Genomic DNA, 17,806 nt, shown 5'->3' on the forward strand with positions numbered 1-17,806 from the left:
GCCTCCAGCACAATTATTTGCAGCTAAATGTAAGCCCTATAATGGGAGCCCTATACTTCTGCCAGTGTTCATTTAAGTAGTCCCAGTAATGCTTCACAATCCAAACTTCACACTGCTCCTGTGGAGATGCCTCTGCTCCACCTGAATGCTCTGTTTAGTGACATAACTTAGAACGACAACTCAGCAGAGTGCGACCTTGAATTTACAGCCTCTCACTTTAAAAAAAGTAGGGTGACGGAGGAACTGAAGGAAATTCACAATAGGCAGGAAATGGTGTTGGGTAAACTGATGGGACTGAAGGCTGATATATCCCCAGGGCCTGATGGTCTGCATCCAGGGTACTCAAGGAGGTGGCTCTAGAAATCGTGGACGCATTGGTGATCATTTTCCAATGTTCAATAGATTCTGGATCAGTTCCTGTGGATTGGAGGATAGCTAATGTTATCCCACTTTTCAAGAAAGGAGGGAGAGAGAAAGCATGGAATTATAAACCAGTTAGCCTGACATCAGTGGTGGGGAAGACGTTGGAGTCGATTATCAAAGATGTAATAGCGGCGCATTTGGATAGCAGTAACAGGATCTGTCCAAGTCAGCATGGATTTACGAAGGGGAAATCATGCTTGACAAATCTTCGGGAATTTTTTGAGGATGTAACAAGTAAAATGGACACGGGAGAGCCAGTGGATGTAGTGTACCTGGACCTTCAGAAAGCCTTTCAGAAAGGTCCCACACAGGAGATTAGTGGGCAAACTTGGAGCACATGGTATTGGGGGTCGGGTATTGACATGGATAGAAAATTGGTTGGCAAACAGGAAACAAAGAGTAGGGATTAACGGGTCCCTTTGAGAATGCCAGGCAGTGACTAGTGAGGTACCGTAAGGCTCGGTGTTGGGATCGCAGCTATTTACAATATACATTAATGATTTACAATATACATTAATGATTTAGATGAAGGAATTAAAAGTAACATTAGCAAATTTGCAGATGACACAATGTTGGGTGGCAGTGTAAACTGTGAAGAGGATGCTATGAGGATGCAGGGTGGCTTGGACAGGTTGGGTGAGTGGGCAGATGCATGGCAGGTGCATTATAATGTGGATAAATGTGAGGTTGTCCACTTTGGTGGCAAGAACAGGAAGGCAGATTATTATCTGAATGGTGTCACGTTGGGAAAAGGAAAAGTACAACGAGACCTGGGTGTCCTAGTACATCAGTCACTGAAAGTAAGCGTGCAGGTACAACAGGCAGTGAAGAAAGCTAATGCCATGTTGACCTTCATATCGAGAGGAGTTGAGTATAGGAGCAAAGAGGTCCTTCTGCAGTTTACAGGGCCCTGGTGAGACCACACCTGGAGTATTGTGTTCAGTTTTGGTCTCCTAATTTGAGGAAGGACCTCTTGCTATTGAAGGAGTACAGCGTAGGTTCACAAGGTTAATTCCCAGGATGGCGGGACTGTCATATGATGAAAGAATGGAGCGACTGGGCTTGTATTCACTGGAATTTAGAAGGATGAGCGGGGTTCTTATAGAAACATATAAAATTATTAAGGGATTGGACACGCTAGATGCAGGAAACATGTTCCCGATGTTGGGGAAGTCTAGAACCAGGGGCCACAGTTTAAGAATAAGGGACAGGCCATTTAGAACAGAGATGAGGATAAACCTTTTCACAGAGAGAATTGTGAATTGGTGGAATTCTCTACATCAGAAGGCAGTGGAGGCTGATTCATTGGATGCATTCAAAAGAGAGTTAGGTAGAGCTCTTAGGACTAGCGAAATCAAGGGATATGGGGAGAAGGCAGGAATGGGGTACTGATTGTGGATGATCAGCCATGATCACATTGAATGGCGGTGCTGGCTCGAAGGGGCGAATGGCCTCCTCCTGCATCTATTGTCTCTGAATCTATGTATCAAACAAATTGACAGCAGGCAGCTAGCATTAAAAATAATGATACTGACAAGAAATATTAAAATCAGCATTTTGATATGAAAAACAAAAACATCGTCAGCAATAGCCAAAAATAACTTTACTTCCCTTAACAGCTTGTTTATCTTTGTTTCTTTAGGGAACTAAGGTGAAAACTGATTATGTTCCTTTGCTGAATTCTCTGGCTGCATACGGCTGGCAGTTAACCTGTGTGTTACCTACTCCTATAGTGAGGAGGGACAGGTAGGACATTTCTGGCACTTCAAAATAAACTTTAGCAAGTTATGCAAGGACTGAGAAATTGGTTAAGGATCTATTTTGTTTGATGTTCCCCTTGGCTCACGGTTTGTGAATTTTCTTGGTTGCTCATTTTTCAACAATGCTGTTTTGGTGTTTTATTTGATAGTTATTTGATGTAAATAAGACCCAGAGTAAATCCTACATGATATCTCAAATATTAATATATTGTTCACAAATATTTAGGTCCTGGAAGTAATTTCATCAATTGATGAATTGTTACAAAGACAAAAACAGCTGCAAATAATCATCCATAAAAGGCCCTGAAGCTTTGCCATTAACTAATTTTCTCTCTCCACAGATGCTACTTGATCTGCTGAATATTTCCAGCATTTTCAGTTTTTATTGCAACAACTGCAGTATTTTGTTCTTGGATTGAAGATTGTTAAATAGGAAATATATACACAATGATCACTGTACTTACTGCTCCTTCAATGTGAACTATTTGGATGTGAAAATGGAGACAGAGTGAAGCTTTTTCATTAATGGTTCAATGGTAGTTTATTGTCACATGGTACAGTACCTAGGAGAAGTGAAATTCCTTTTTTGCATATTGTTTGGTAAAACATACTATATATAGGCACAATCATACTTAAGTACATGACGATAAGAATAGTAGATTACACTGAGACAGAACATAAGAGTCGCCACATTTCCAACACCATCCTTTATCCTTCAAATTCAAAGTTGTTAAAAACGTAGAATATTAACAGCCATACGGGTTTGTTGACCTGGCAGAAGAACTGGGTTGGAGTTGCTGGAGCCCCTACCTGGCCTGATAATGTTGCCGATGTCCTCCACTGCTACGCTGGTCTGTGCCGCTGCAGACCGGGCTCTGCCTGCACCACTCGGTATTATGCGGCTTATGTACAGTTTAGTTTATTGTCATGTGTACCAAGGTACAGTGAAAGATTTTTGTTGCGTGCTATCCAGTCAGTGGAAAGACAATACATGATTACAATTGAGCTTATGTTTACAGTCCATTCTGCACTGAAAAATATTGTCTTTGGTAATGTTTGGCAACTGGGACATTACCACAGCTGCAATCTCAGTTGCAGTAACCCCCTCCATGAGAGAGTCACTCAGTGTGAATCAAAGTCTTCACATCCTGAACCTATGCTGCTATTCTTTTTCTAATCACTGAAGTGAACATGTGGTAAGCCAAGCAATAGGCAGTCCACCTTCGATTTAAACCAGCATCTGCAGTTTTTTTCCTACACAATAGGCAGTATACAGATTTGTCAAACAATCCAACTGCTTCACCAGTGCAAGCACATTCACTGCCTTCACATTAGTCACATTTGGAAGTTTAATAATGTTTCTGTTCATTAAGATTTCCCCCAAATCTAAGAGCTGCCCCAGTCATGTCTTTACTTCCAGTAAGCACTACGGTTTGCCATTTTAACAGCAGGCTTTTGGCATGGCATTCTCAGTCCAATTGCCAAACCTCAAATTAAACAAAAGAGCCTATTGTATATCTCAGCTCTTTTAATGTAAAAACAAGTTGGCAAAATAAAATAAAATTGATTTTATTTAGGAAAGATTATTTAGAAGAGATACAGAACAGACTATTGATTGTTTTTCAGTTTATTTTGCATCCTCTCCAAAAACTATATAAGATGGAAAGAATGCTACTTCCATATATAAGGAGATTGCGAGGTGTTGTTAGCATGAAACTTTTATTTCCCAAAGCTTTGAGTGCCTCTGTTTTCCACTGTGTTGTAGGAGTTGCACTACCTGCCCAGTTCGCTGCGGTCCCCTGATGAAGGGGAGTGGTTAGCATGTGAAACATAGCAACTCTCCTCTGGCACGTCTCACACAACAGGAGCCTCAGCCTGAGAGATGTTTTTCCCAGCCATGCTTCATTGCAAATTCCCTTTAATTTTGCATCGTTTCCTCTCAATGTATGGTGCATTTTCCGTCGCAAAACTCCACAGCAAAATGCGAGCTCACAGATTCAAATAAACACTTTAAGGTGCTTTGAAAGTGATATGAAAGTCATGGTGTACAAAATATTTTGTTTCTACTAATTGTGGTTGGAGTTAGTTCCCCCCGATGATGGGGCTTCATGGAATGTTGCCAATTGAAAGCTACTGACCTCGTGATTCCTATCAATTCCCTTTTACTGCAACCAGTTACAGCCACCAAAGCACAAAGCACGCATTTAACTCTGGAGACAGTGCAAAAGAGGAACATGCGAACTGATCGAATGCTAGGGGACTGACATAGACTGGCGAGAACATTGAACTTGTAACGTTGCAGGAATGTAGAGCATAACCTTCTAACATTTTACTCTGCCAGCTCAGAATATGCATGTTAAATTTATTCATCACAATAATTAGTAATAATTTTGGATTAATAAAACAAACACACATCTTCTGTAAATTTATTTTAGGGCTTGGTTATTCTCTTACATATTGCCTATGCTTCACAGCTGCTTAAATGATCCCATACAATTTATCCTTTGGCAATTGTGAAACATTTTTGAGTGGCTTAAATTTGTTACAAAATGATATAATTGTAAACTTATATTTTTGAAAATGAGAACTCTAGAGACTCATCTCTCAGGGTGTGCACATTATAAACAGAGATATGGGGAATAAAAATGGAAAATGTGGGAAATGCTCAGTAGGTCAGCCAGCATCTGTGGAAAGAGAAACAGAGTTGGCCCACATTAACTCATATGGTCTCAGAGATATTTCCTCCCTCCCTGTCAGAGATATTTAATTTGTTCCATCTATTCCTCACGCATCTTCCTGCCACTAAAGACTGACTTGTTTTCTCTCTTTCCTTGTCTCAGACTTGAAAGTCAAGTCTGTTTCTCCTTCCACAGATGCTGTCTGACCTGCTGAATTTTTAACAGCATTTTTGGTTTCATTTCAGATTTCCAGCATCGATGCAGTATTTTTTAAAGTTTGATTTTGATTTTCATACACCAGAGAAAGACAATTTGTGACTCACCGTGTGATGTTTGGATAAGGTTACAATGAACAAAAAGCAAATTTGGAGTTAATACCAGGAAAGAATGGTCAGAACGTAAAATAGTTGTTATAATAATGGACCAAAACCATTAAGAAACATTTCAGAAATGATGATTGGAATTAAATTTTCCTTTTGGATGATTGAGCTCAGAGTGACCACATTCGCCTTGCAATTATCCTTTGATTCCAAGAATCTTAGCAGTTCAGTGACTTTATCCAGGGTGTATCAAAATATTACAATTTGGGAGATTTACAATTTAAGTTATATTATGTATAATTATAGTGTTAGTTTAGTATCCTGTCTATTGATTACATAAATACAAACCAAAACTATTGTTGGAGATGCTAAAGTTGGCTCAACTGAGCCAAGTTAGGGAGAGTAAAATGGGTCAGGGTTCCTGTTCCTGACAGTATTCCAGGGATCTCTGCTGGAGATACACATCTGGAGGAAAGCTGAGCACCTGCAAGAAACCCATGTAGGCACAGGGAGAATATGCAAACTTCACACGTATAGCACCAGAGGTCAGGATCAAACCCACGTCATTGGAGCTGAGTAGCAGCAGCTTTACTGGCTGTGCCACTGTGCTGCTGAGAGTAGGAAATATTTTTTTATTGAACCTATTAAGATTTGTTTACAGCTTTTGCAGACGTCCTGCACAATATCACTTCAGCAATTAATGCACTGAGGTTCATTTAATTCATTGATGAACATAAAAACCTGCTCCAGATCTTTTTATCAACTGTTGTATCAGCAGCAATATATCTCGCAGAGTTTTTCTTGGTTATCTTGCCACGTTTCTAGCTGCTTCAAATGCAGGAAGCCATTTGCGAAATTTTATAATTAATTGGTTGTTTCTTTTATGTGCATTTTTCTATATTTCATTACAACACGGAGGGAGGCTGTTCGGCCCATCAAGTCTATGCGTGCTCTTGGAGCAATCCCATTCTCACACTTATTTTCCTGTTACCTATTCTCTCACATCCCCCAATTCTCTCACACTAAGCACGATTTACAATGGTAATTTAAACTAATAATTAGCATGTCTGGGGATGTGGGGGAGGAAACTGAAGCACCCGGAGGAAATCCATGCAGACACTTAGTAGTTTAGATTCAGACTGATTTATTCACAGAAGGCAAAGGTTAGTGGTGGAAGAGTGGCCTTCTGACTGAAGGTCTATGACCAGTTAACAATTTGCATTAGTAGATTTGGTTGGATTGCATGAAGTGAATGAAATGAAGTAACCTCCTTCTCGGTGTGATGTATTTTTCAGTGATGGGAATCTCGCTACAAAACAGATTGTTTTCCTCCAGAGGCCATCACTGCCTGGGAAAGAAAAGAGGAAAGAGTCAAAGGTAAATGTCCTCTTTGTTTTCATTGTGTAAATTCTTTGCAGCAGAATTTCCGTGGGTTAGGTTGCTCTAAAGTGTGAGTGTCACTGAGCATAACTCTTCAACTCCCTTCATGTCTGACTGCACAGGGTTGAAGTTGTTGAACAAGTTATCAACTGCTGATTGACTCCCAGCTGAAGATTCCCTGCCTGTGTATCCAGGAGAGAGGATTTATTACAGCAGCGTATTTGATATCCATTATGTTATATGATAATGTTTTCTTCAATCCTCCCTGAAGTTGTTACCAGTCATACTCATAGTTTCTGGCACAAAAAAAGCAGACTGCTGGAGGAACTCAATGGTGAGTCAGGCAGCATCTGGGGAGGCAGAGGGATGGCCGATGTTTCGGGTCAAGATGTTGACCATCCCATTGCCTTCACAGATGCTGCCTCACCAGGTGTTCCTCCATGGTGGTGTAAAGTTGTTTTTCGGACTAGAGGCCTGTGACTGGTGTTGTACTTCAGGGTTTGGTGCTGGGCACACTGCTGTTTGTCATCTATATCAACAATTTGAATGAGAATATACAAGGCATGATTAGTATTTTGTATTTTGCAAACAAGAAGAAAATAGGTGATATCATTATCAGTGAAGATGGTACCAAATATTACAGTGGCATCTTGGTCAGCTGGGAGAGTGGGCTGAGGAAAAGGAAATTAGTTTAATTCAGATAAGTGTGAGATGATGCATTTTGGGAAACTAAACCAAGGCAGGACCTTCACAGTGATTGTTAGGGGCCTGAAGAGTGTTGTGGAGCACTGGAATCTAGGTGCTCAGGTACATAGTTATCTAAATGTGACAACACAGTAGATAAGGTGGTGAAGAAGGCATGCTGGCCTTCATCAGTCAGGGAATTAAATATAGAAGATCATAATCATAATCATACTTTATTAGCCAACTATGTTTTACAACATACGAGGAATTTGATTTGCCATACAGTCATACCAATAAAAAGCAACAAAACACACAAAATCCATTTTAACATAAACACCCACCACAGCAACTCCTCCACATTCCTCACTGTGATGGAAGGCAAAAAAAAGTTCAATCTTCTTCCCTTCGGTCGGGGGCTTCAAGCCTTCCGTTGATGGGACGATCTTGGATCCCATAGCTGGCGGTTGGGCCCTCCGCGTCGGGGCGATCAAGCTCCTGCATCGGGGGGGATCTCAGCTCCCTCACGCCAGGTGATCGGACCCCGGGTCGGGGCTAGTCGACCCACCTGCGACTTTGGAGCTTCCCACCATCAGTCTCTACCCGAAACTGCGAGCTCCTCATTGTTGAAATCCGCAGGCCGTGGTGGGAGCGTCGATCCCAGGCAAGGGATCGCAGGCTCCGATGGTAAGTACACAGCCCCCCAGTGGGGCACAAAGTCAGTCTCGAGCAAAGCCGCCAGCTCCATGATGTTAGGCCGCAGAGTGACCGGAGATACAATCCGGAAACAAGACATTGGCGAGGCCGCACTTGGAGTATTGTGTTCAATTTTGTTCATCTGTCTATAGGAAAGATGTCATTAAGCTGGAAAGAATGCAAAGAAGATTTACGAGAATGTTGCTCAAACTCAAAGGCCTGAGCTATGAGAGAGGTTGGGCAGGAAAGGACTTTATTCCTTGGTACACAAAAAGTCTGAGGGGTGCTCTTATATAGGGAAATTATGAGAGGAATAGATAGGGTGAATGCACATAGTCTTTCCCAGGGTTGGGGAATCTGGAATAGAGGGCATAAGTTTAAGGTGAGAGGGGAATGATTTAATAAGAACCTGAGGGACAACTTGTTCACACAGTGTGTAGTGGGTATAAGGAATGTGCTGCGAGACGAGGTACAATAATGACATTCAAAAGCCATTTTGATAGTTACATGGATAGGAAAGGTTTAGAGGGACGAAACATGGACTAAACAGTTCCGTGCCTGATAATTGACTGACTCTACACCTTTGGTAATTTGAGTTTGAATTTAGTTTGTTGTCACATGTACCGAGGGACAGTGAAAAACATTAAGCTATTTTTGTGGGTACACTGATTGACGTTCTCAATAAAACATAGTTCCCTATGTTTTACTTGTGCAATGTCAACAAGAAATGAAAGAATTAAAGTTCTTTGAGAGCTGAAGAAGGATATTGACCCAAAATGTCTCCCATCCTTTTTCTCTAGAGATGCTGCCTGGCCCTCTGAGTTACTCCTGCACTTTCTATCTTTGGTATAAACCAGCATTGGCAGTCCTTTATTTCTACTTTATAGAGGGCTTGCTGCTCTGTTCTTTTTAATGCTAACTTTTGCTCATGATTGCTGTATTTGTGTCACTTGCAGGAAAGATTTCTCTATTTTGTGGTTTTATGTGTTTTATGCTTTTTGTTATCAACAGGCTTTTCCCAACGGTCTCCCCTTTCTTTAAAATGTCTGATCCATGTGGCCTTTGTTTCTCGGTTCCAAGGAGGTTCACAGATAACTAATAAGAATTACGTTACTTCAACATTATTTTAAAATGACACGATGTGCAGCAGCATTGATTCATTCTAATTCAGAAGTGAGGGCTTTCAGTTAGTCACAGTTTATTGTCACTTGTACCGAGGTACAGTGAAAAGCTTCATTATCCAGACATAAACTTCACAGCAAAACACAGAACACTTTATAGAGGGCTTGTTCCTCTGTAAAGCACCTGCAATTCCCTGCGTCCCCGTAAACGTAATGCTGTACTGCAGCCACTTTCAGCAGAACAACAAAAGGAAAAGGATCCCAATCAACTCACCTGCAGAAGGAGAACCCTGTAGAGACAAATGGGTCACTTGAAATGGAACTTTATTCATCAGAACAAATATTGTGTATTTATAAAATGCAGGCACTCCCCGACTTACGTAATAGGCGACTTGCGTAAGCTCACACTTACTTAAGCAATTATAGTCATTGAGTCATAGAGTCTTACAGTGTGGAAAAAGGCTCAACTTGCCCACACCGGCTACACTAGTCCCATCTACACTAGTTCCACCAGCCTGTATTTGGCCCATACCCCTCTAAACCTGTCCTATCCATGTACCAGTCTAAATGTTTCTTAAACATTGCGATAATACCTGCCTCAACTACTTCCTCTGGCAACTCATTCCATACACCTTCTATCCTTTGCATGAAAAAGCTACTCTTCAGGTTCCTATTAAACTTTCCCCCCTCACCTTAAACCTATGTCCTCTGGTTCTTGATTCCCCTACTCTGGGCACGAGACTCTATTCTACCCGATCTATTCCTCTCATAATTTTGTACACCTGTATGAGATCACCCCTCATCCTCCTGCACTTCACCTGCTGATAGCTCTCCCTATTGCTCAGGCCCTCGTGGCCTGGCAACCTGGTGGTAAATCTTCTCCGCACCCTTTCCAGCTTGACAACATATTTTCTATAACATGCTGCCCAAAAATGTTGAACATAATACTCTAAATGCAGCTTTACCAACGTCCTATTACAACTGGAACATGTCCTCCCAACCTCTATTCTCTTATGCTCTGACTGATGGCCAATGTGCCAAAAGCCATTTTGAACACCCAATCTACCTGAGATGCCACTCTCAATGAACTATGTACCTGTACTCCTAGATCCCTCTGCTCTACAACACTCCCCAGAGCCCGACCATTCACTGTGTCGGAGCTCTCCTGTGATCTCCGCATCGGAGCTCTCACCTGGTCTCCTTGTCGGAGGTCCCATGTGGTCTCTGCGTCGTACAGTAAATTTACTTGTGTGCAATAGCACTTCCATTTCCGACTTAAGCGGGACGTAACCCTTGCGTAAGTCGGGGAGCATCTGTCTCCTATTTCTACTCTTCAGGGAGTCAGGCTTTGGGCAGTTAAACATCCCTTAATGATGGTCACAAGAAAAGAGTCATGCCTTTATGTGGGAAAAGAAAAGATTGTAGTTGTAGCTGGGAAGTGTAACTTCAGACAATTATGGCACTAATTCAATTTTGCTCCCCTTCTCTATTTGCAGAAAAAATCAACAAAAGATGACAAGTCAAGCAAGAAAAACAAAAACTGCTTAGAAGACAAAAATGGCACAGTGCCTCTTCAAGTGAAGGACTCTACAGGAGTTTCTGATGAGAAAGAAAAACTGGAACAAAGTGTGGCAAAGAATGGAGACAAAGAAAATGCTGAAATTCTTGAAAAAGAATCCTTGAAAAAAGGGGAAAATGAAAAAAGTATCCCTGCAACTGAAGTAGCACAAAACTACTTTTGTGTGACGAATCCTGAAGTAGACGGGTGTGCTGGGATAAATACTGTTCCGAAAACTGTAATCAGCAAAGTCGGTGGCAACAATAATATTTGTGACAATGAGGATATGAAAGAATTACAGGAGAAGCATGAAAACAAATGCCAAAATGATACAACTAGGAGACATGAAGACGAAGGCAGTCAGGCAAAGGTTAACAACAGTGCAGTGAATGGTGAACATACTGTCAGTAGTCAGCATCTTGATAACCTGCCGGCTGTGGTGGGGGCTGCCGAGGCCCTGGTGGAAACAACTGGGCCCATCACAGAGGCAAGGGAGGGAGTTACAGAAGTACACGGTGGTGCCAATACCTTCCCTGAGTAAAGCAAGATTCTGGATAATAAAAAGATGGTGCAGATTTTTTCCCTCTAGAGCACCCTTGCTGGCCCGATTGTAATATTATGCCTGTGTGGGGCCATGCACTTAGTGCCAAAGTTCACACACTCGCCTTGTTCGCTGTGCAATAAAACAAACGCAGATGTCATAGGCTTGCATTTTGTGGGATAAAAATGTTAATGACTCACTAACATTGTAAAAATGTGCAGGTGTTGCAGTCAATGTTACAGGTAACATAATAAATTTCTATTAGTTGATCAGATAAACATTTTATATAATAATAAATGTCTACTGTCTGTCAGATGTTTTCCCTGCCGAGATTATGTGTTCTGCAGTCGTTTAATATTGTTCCTTTAAATAAAAGATTCTTTTCACTGAGAAACTTACTTCAACATTTGTACGATAAGCATTGTCTATCCGAGTTTTATTCTCTGATTTTAAAATCAGAACACCAGGTTCCGTTTCTAGGCCATACTGAGTTAATGGATCGCAAACTGGGCGAAGACATACGTGTTACATTATAACTTTTTCTTTGATCACCATTCCCTTTGTCCTATTTTCAGATCTTACACTTCCTTTTCTGTGTAACTCCCTCTCCCGTGCCATCAGTCTGAAGAAGGGTCTCGACACGAAACGTCACCCATTCCTTCTCTCCAGAGATGCTGCCTGTCCCGCTGAGTTACTCCAGTATTTTGTGTCTATCTTCGGTTTAAGCCGGCATCTGCAGTTCCTTCCGACACAAGGGTTATCAACTGCTGGACTGCATTTGCTAACCTCGGTTTACAATGTATTAAGATAACAATAACCTTAAACATACAGCCCCAAGTTCTGGTCACCCCGTGGCTACATTTCCATTTAGTCATACCTTTTTAATTGTGCCATTAATTCATCCACCTTCTTGGAAATACTGTGTTCCTTCAGATATCACATGGGATCCAAGGAGAGATAGCCAACTGGATAGAAAATGTAGGCAGGCACTGCAGATGCAACAGAAGCTTTTCACTGTACCTCGGTACACATGATAATAAACTAAACTAAACCGAAGACAGTCACAAAAGGCTGGAGTAACTCAGCGGGTCAAGCAGCATCTCTGGAGAAAAGGAATAGGTGACGTTAGAAGGGTCTCGACCAGAAATGTCACCTAATCCTTTTCTCCAGAGATGCTGCCTGACCTGCTGAGTTATTCCAGCCTTCTGTGTCTGTTAACCAGATAGAAAATTGGCTTCATGGAAGGGAGCAGAGGATGATGGTGGAAGAATGTTTTTCAGGCTGGAGGCCTGTGACTAGTGGTGTGCCTCAGGAATCAGTGCTGGGCCCATTGCTGTTTGTCATCAATATCAATGCTTTGGATGAGAGTATGATTAGCAAGTTTGCAATGACAGTGAAATCAGCTGATATAATAGATAGTGAAGATGGTTGTCAAAAAATGTAGAAGGATCTTGATTGGTTGGCCAGGTGGGCTAATGAATGGTTGATGGAATTTAATACAGGGAGGTGCAAAGTATTGCATTTTGGGAAGTCTAACCAGGGCAGGGCCCACACACTGATTTGCAGTGCTCTATTGAGTGTTGTAGAGCAGAGAGATCGAGGAGTGCAGGTACATAGTTCCTTGAAAGTAGCGTTACAGGGTGGTTAAGTAGGCCTTCATCAGTCAGAGCATTGAGCATAGACGTTAGGAGGTCATGTTACAGTCGTACAAGACGTGGATGAGGCCACATTTAGAGTATTCTGTTCAATTCTGGTCCCCCGGGGGGACAGATGTTAAGCTGGAGAGGGTGCAGAGTTGATTTGTACGGATATTGCCGGGACTCAAGGGTCTGAGACATAGGGAGAGGTTGAGCAGGCTAGGACTTTATTTCTTAGAGCACAGGAGGTTGAGGCATGATCTTATAGAGATGTATAGGATCATGAGAGGAATGGATAGGATAAATCTTTTACCCAGAGTTGGGTAATCTAGAACCAGAGGGCATAGGTTAAAGGTGAGGGGGAAAGATTTAAAAGGAACATGAGGGGTAACTTTTTACACAAAGGGTGGTAGGTATATGGAATAAGCTGCCAGAAGAACTAGTTATGGCAGATACTATCACAATGTTTAAAAAATATTTGAACACGTACATGGATAGGATTGGTTTAGGGGAATATCAGCCAAATACAGAGATGAAACTGGTGAGGATGGGATGATGGCCGGCATGGGCCATTTGCGCCGAAGAACCCGTTTTGACGCTGTATAACTCTATGACTCTACAGTATATTGTAGCTTAAACTTCCCCTTTTAACATTTTTCCCCTGGCGTTGCTTGTCTTTGGTTTGCCCATTTATTTTGCTAGTTTTCTCTCTTGCAATTCCGATTTTATTTCTTTCCCTCTCAATCCCAACAGGTTCCCGTCCCACTGTCAAACTGGTTTAAACCCTTCCCCACAGCCTTTGAAATTCCTTTGGAGGATATGATCCAGCCCTGCTGAGGTGTTATACTGCCATCAGTGGTGGTAACAGGGCATTTAGGAAATAATACTGGGATGGGGCAGAGGTAACATCAATTCATGAAAGGTCATCATATCTGACAGTATGTTGGGCGTCTTTGAAGGTGTGGCAAGCAGAGTAGATAATGGTGAACCAATTGATGTAACATGTGAGGATAAAGTGTCGCACAAGAGGTTACCGAATAATATTAGTACATCTGGGACTGGGAATAAAGTAGTGGCGCAGAGTGAGGATTGGTTAATGGACAGAAAACAGAAATAAACAGTCAAGTTGGGCGGTTGGAACTCATGGGGTGCCACAGTACGAAATGCTTGGGCACCAGCTATTAACAAGCTACAATGATTTGGATAAGGAGACCATCTATAATATAGTGCAAAAACACAACTGGTGGAGGATCTCAGTGGGTCTGGCACCATCTTTGAAGGGAAATAGGAAGCTGTTGTCTCGGGTCAGGATTCTTCATCTGTCTCTACCCTCCCCAGATGCTGAGTTCCTCCTGCAGTTTGTATTTTTCTTGATTCCATGCCTCAACTATAATGTAGCCTGGTTTGCCAACAATACAACAATTGTGAGTAGGATGCTGAGAGACTTAAAACATGTGCAGACATGCAAAGGGACGAGGCAAGAACGAGGATAGAAGGAATGAAATATAGAAGTCATCTATTCCAGTTCTAAAATAAGAAAGTAGAGAATGCGAATCACTGAAACTTAATATTGGTTCGTTTATTACTGTTATATCATGTGTGCCAAGATACAGTGAAATGTGTTGTTTTGTATGCTATTCAGTCAAATAACATCAAATATGGATCTGAAGAAGGTTCCTGACCCGAAACGTCACCTATCCATGTCCTCTAGAGATGCTGTCTGACTGGCTGAGTTACTCCATGACTTTGTGTTCTACGCCATATATGAACACATCAGGCAGTAAAGAATGTAGCATTACAGCTCCAGAGAAAATTCACGAGTTGCAACAAGACTGATCGGAGGATTGTAAATTCATCCTTTTTTTAAATATTATTTTTATTGCTATTTCAAATAGCATACAAAAACATTTAACAACATAAAATAACATAACATAACAAGGCACATCAACAGCAAGATCACTTTTAGGCACCTAAAGGCACTTTAAATATAAAGGAAGTAAGGCACGTTTCTGCTATAGTACATGTTTATATATATATATATATATAGTATATATATATATATATATAAACTGCTCCCACCTTTAATAACCTAACCAGACAATAATCACAATGAAAATAAAGACAGTCAGCAGTTCACTACAAGGCCTCAGTAAAATCTTTCCCCTCCAAAAACTTTCATAAACGAGCCCCAAATCTTTTCAAAAGTGTTGTATTTCCCCTTAACTATATATGTAAGTTTCTCCAAAGCAAAACACTGCAGTAATCCATTAACCCAACTTTGCTTGTTTGGTTTATAAACTGATTTCCATGACAAAGCAATTTTATGTTTAGCTTCAAGCAGACAAAATATAACCATCTTCTTATCTGTATTATCAAGTTTACAGCTTGCTGGAAAACACCTTAAAATACAAAGTTTAGGACAGAGTGGAAGCTTCTCTTTTGTGGCAATAGATAAAGTTGTTATTATCTCCTTCCAGTACTCTTGGATGGTGGGGCATTCCCAATTGCAATGAAACAAGCTACCCTCATGTACACCACATTTGATACACAGATCAGGTGTATTAGGGTTAATGCAATGCAGTAAAACAGGAGTAATATATAGTCTCATTATCCATTTGTACTGGAGTAATTTGAACCGCGTATTTATTGTTTGGACTTGAGATTGTAAACATATATCCTGCCATTTTTCTACAGTAATTTCTTCATCAAGATCTGAACACCACGCTAGCCTTTTATCTTCTGAAGATTCCTTTGCTGTAGCTATAATAATTTGGTAAAACCGTGAGATTTGGCCACCTGCCTCATGATGGTTTAAAGCCGCCTTTCCTAAAGAGTTTTGAGTTGGCAGACCTAGTGAGCTTTGCGTCTTTGTTATGAAGTTTCTAATCTGGAGATATTTAAAAAAATGTTTTGAGTCAAGTACAAATTTTTGTTTTACTTCATTGAAACTTAAAAGAATATCATTATTATATAAATCTGAGATTTTACTGATACCCTTGTCCGCCCATATCTTAAAACCCAAGTCATTAGTGCCTGGCATAAAGTTTCTATTTCCCCAGATTGGTGAAAATTGGGATAGAGAAGGATTTTCCCCCAGATAATTTAACACTTCATGCCACACTATCAGTGTGTTTTTTTACGAAGGGATTTAAAGTGTATTTATTTCAGTGTGGTTATTTGCTGAATATAGATAAAGATTTAAAGGAATTTTAGAAGTTGTGGCCTCCTCCATCCTTATCCAATGTAGGGGTGACTCAAGCTCAAACCCTCAGCTGGGCCGCCCAATAGTATCCCTGGAGGTTAGGGAGTTTTAACCCACCTCTGTCATACAGTAAGTACAACAGGGTTAAGTGAAGCCTTGAACATCTACTGTTCCAAATATAGTTACGAAAAAGCTTTTTCATTCTAGTAAAAAAATTAAAAGGGGAGCCAGCGGGATGGTCTGAAAGAGGTAAAGGAACTTAGGTAGGATGTTCATGATGAGAACATTAATACGTCCAATCATGGATAATGGTAAGGATTTCCATCTGTTAATAGATTCTACCATTGAGTCAACCACTGGATTAAAGTTAGTGGGCACAATGGATTCTAGAGGTGATTTTTACTCCAAGATATGTAAAACTTTCCAAAACATTTCTGAAAGGAGTATGTAGCGGAGGGGTTAGTCTTTCAGAACTTTTAAGAAATAGGATCGTAGATTTAGATGTGTTAACTTTATAACCTGAAAAACTTCCATATGTTTCAATTAAATCTAGTAAATTGGGTATAGATTGTTTCAGATCCGTTAAAAAAAGTACAATGTTATCCGCGTACATTCCTATTTTATTCTCAATATCATTCATTTTAATACCAGCTGTAATGGCAGTTTCTATACAAATCCCACTTTGATAGCCATTACTTCTCGGGGATGAAATGTAGTTATAGCTTACGCACACGTAATATGACAAAACGAATCTTCCAAACTCCTTTTCTTCATTAATTGGTTTTATTAAAGTAGCACAAATCATAGAGTAATTCATCAGTTTCCGTACTTTATCAACTGTTTCTTCTTCAAACAATATCTAGAAATTCTTGCAGTTATCACCGTATGGTTCTTACAAATATAACCGGAGCGAGCGCATGGTACGAGCGCGTGGTAAAGAACTGTATGCTCACCATCCTCCGAGTCTAAACTGACCCACAACCTCTGTCGACACACTAGCCTCCTCCCATCTAGACACTCCCAATTACACATTACGTCACACCCACAACCAGGCAAAAAAGACATAAACTAGAAATATTAAAACATAGCCATAACACAATGACAATAACTGAATTAAGCATAAATGGCTCCTACACCAGCTATCCCACTGTTGCTTCTAATTCCAATAGCTAAAGGCTCAATGGCCAGAACAAAAAGTAGAGGTGACAGGGGGCACCCTTGCAGTGTGCCTCTGAAGAGAGAAAACTGTTCTGATACCATAAAATTGGTCATTACTGAAGCTCATAGTATAAGATTTTGATCCAATTGAGGAGTAACTGCCAATCGCAAAACGATTAAGCACTTCAAATAGATATTCATGTTCCACCCTATCAAAGGCTTTTTCAGCATTAAGTCCTACCACAGCCGCATCTGGTGCTTCTTTCTTTGCATGTATAATATTCAACACTACGTATATTATGGAAGTCCTGTCTTCCTTTAATAAAACCATTTTGATCTAGAACAACAATAGATGGCAGATGTTTCTCATGCCTCGTGCAAGAACTTTTGCTATTATTTTCACATCGGAGTTAATGAAAGAAATAGGGTGAAAGGATTCACACTTTGTGGAGGGCTTTCCTGGCTTTAATATTAAAGTTATAAGTGCATTCCATAGTGAAGGTGGCACCTCACCCTTTCCAACCGATTCTTCAAACACGTCTAATAATGGGATGAGTACCTTGACCTTAAACTTTTTATAAATAGGTATACCGTCTGGCCCTGATGCCTTTCCTCCTTTCATACTGACAATGGCCTCCAACAATTCTGATA

The 17,806-nt window shown here is 40.8% G+C and overlaps 1 protein-coding gene across 4 annotated transcripts in view; it reads left to right on the top strand.

Moving 5' to 3' along the window:
* LOC144604029 (raftlin-like) overlaps positions 1-11,512 on the top strand; it is an 85,451-nt gene extending 73,939 nt beyond the window's left edge. For all 4 annotated transcript variants that reach the window (XM_078418072.1, XM_078418053.1, XM_078418081.1 and 1 more), the window contains exons 8-10: positions 2,066-2,169; positions 6,477-6,558; positions 10,556-11,512. In XM_078418072.1, the coding sequence (XP_078274198.1) occupies positions 2,066-2,169; positions 6,477-6,558; positions 10,556-11,158 (789 nt within the window). In that variant the 3' untranslated portion in view covers positions 11,159-11,512. The remainder of the gene's footprint in view (positions 1-2,065; positions 2,170-6,476; positions 6,559-10,555) is intronic.
* The last annotated feature ends 6,294 nt before the right edge of the window (positions 11,513-17,806 follow it).

Source organism: Rhinoraja longicauda, chromosome 2 (assembly GCF_053455715.1).
Source record: "Rhinoraja longicauda isolate Sanriku21f chromosome 2, sRhiLon1.1, whole genome shotgun sequence".
NCBI classification, from domain to species: Eukaryota; Metazoa; Chordata; class Chondrichthyes; order Rajiformes; family Arhynchobatidae; genus Rhinoraja; species Rhinoraja longicauda.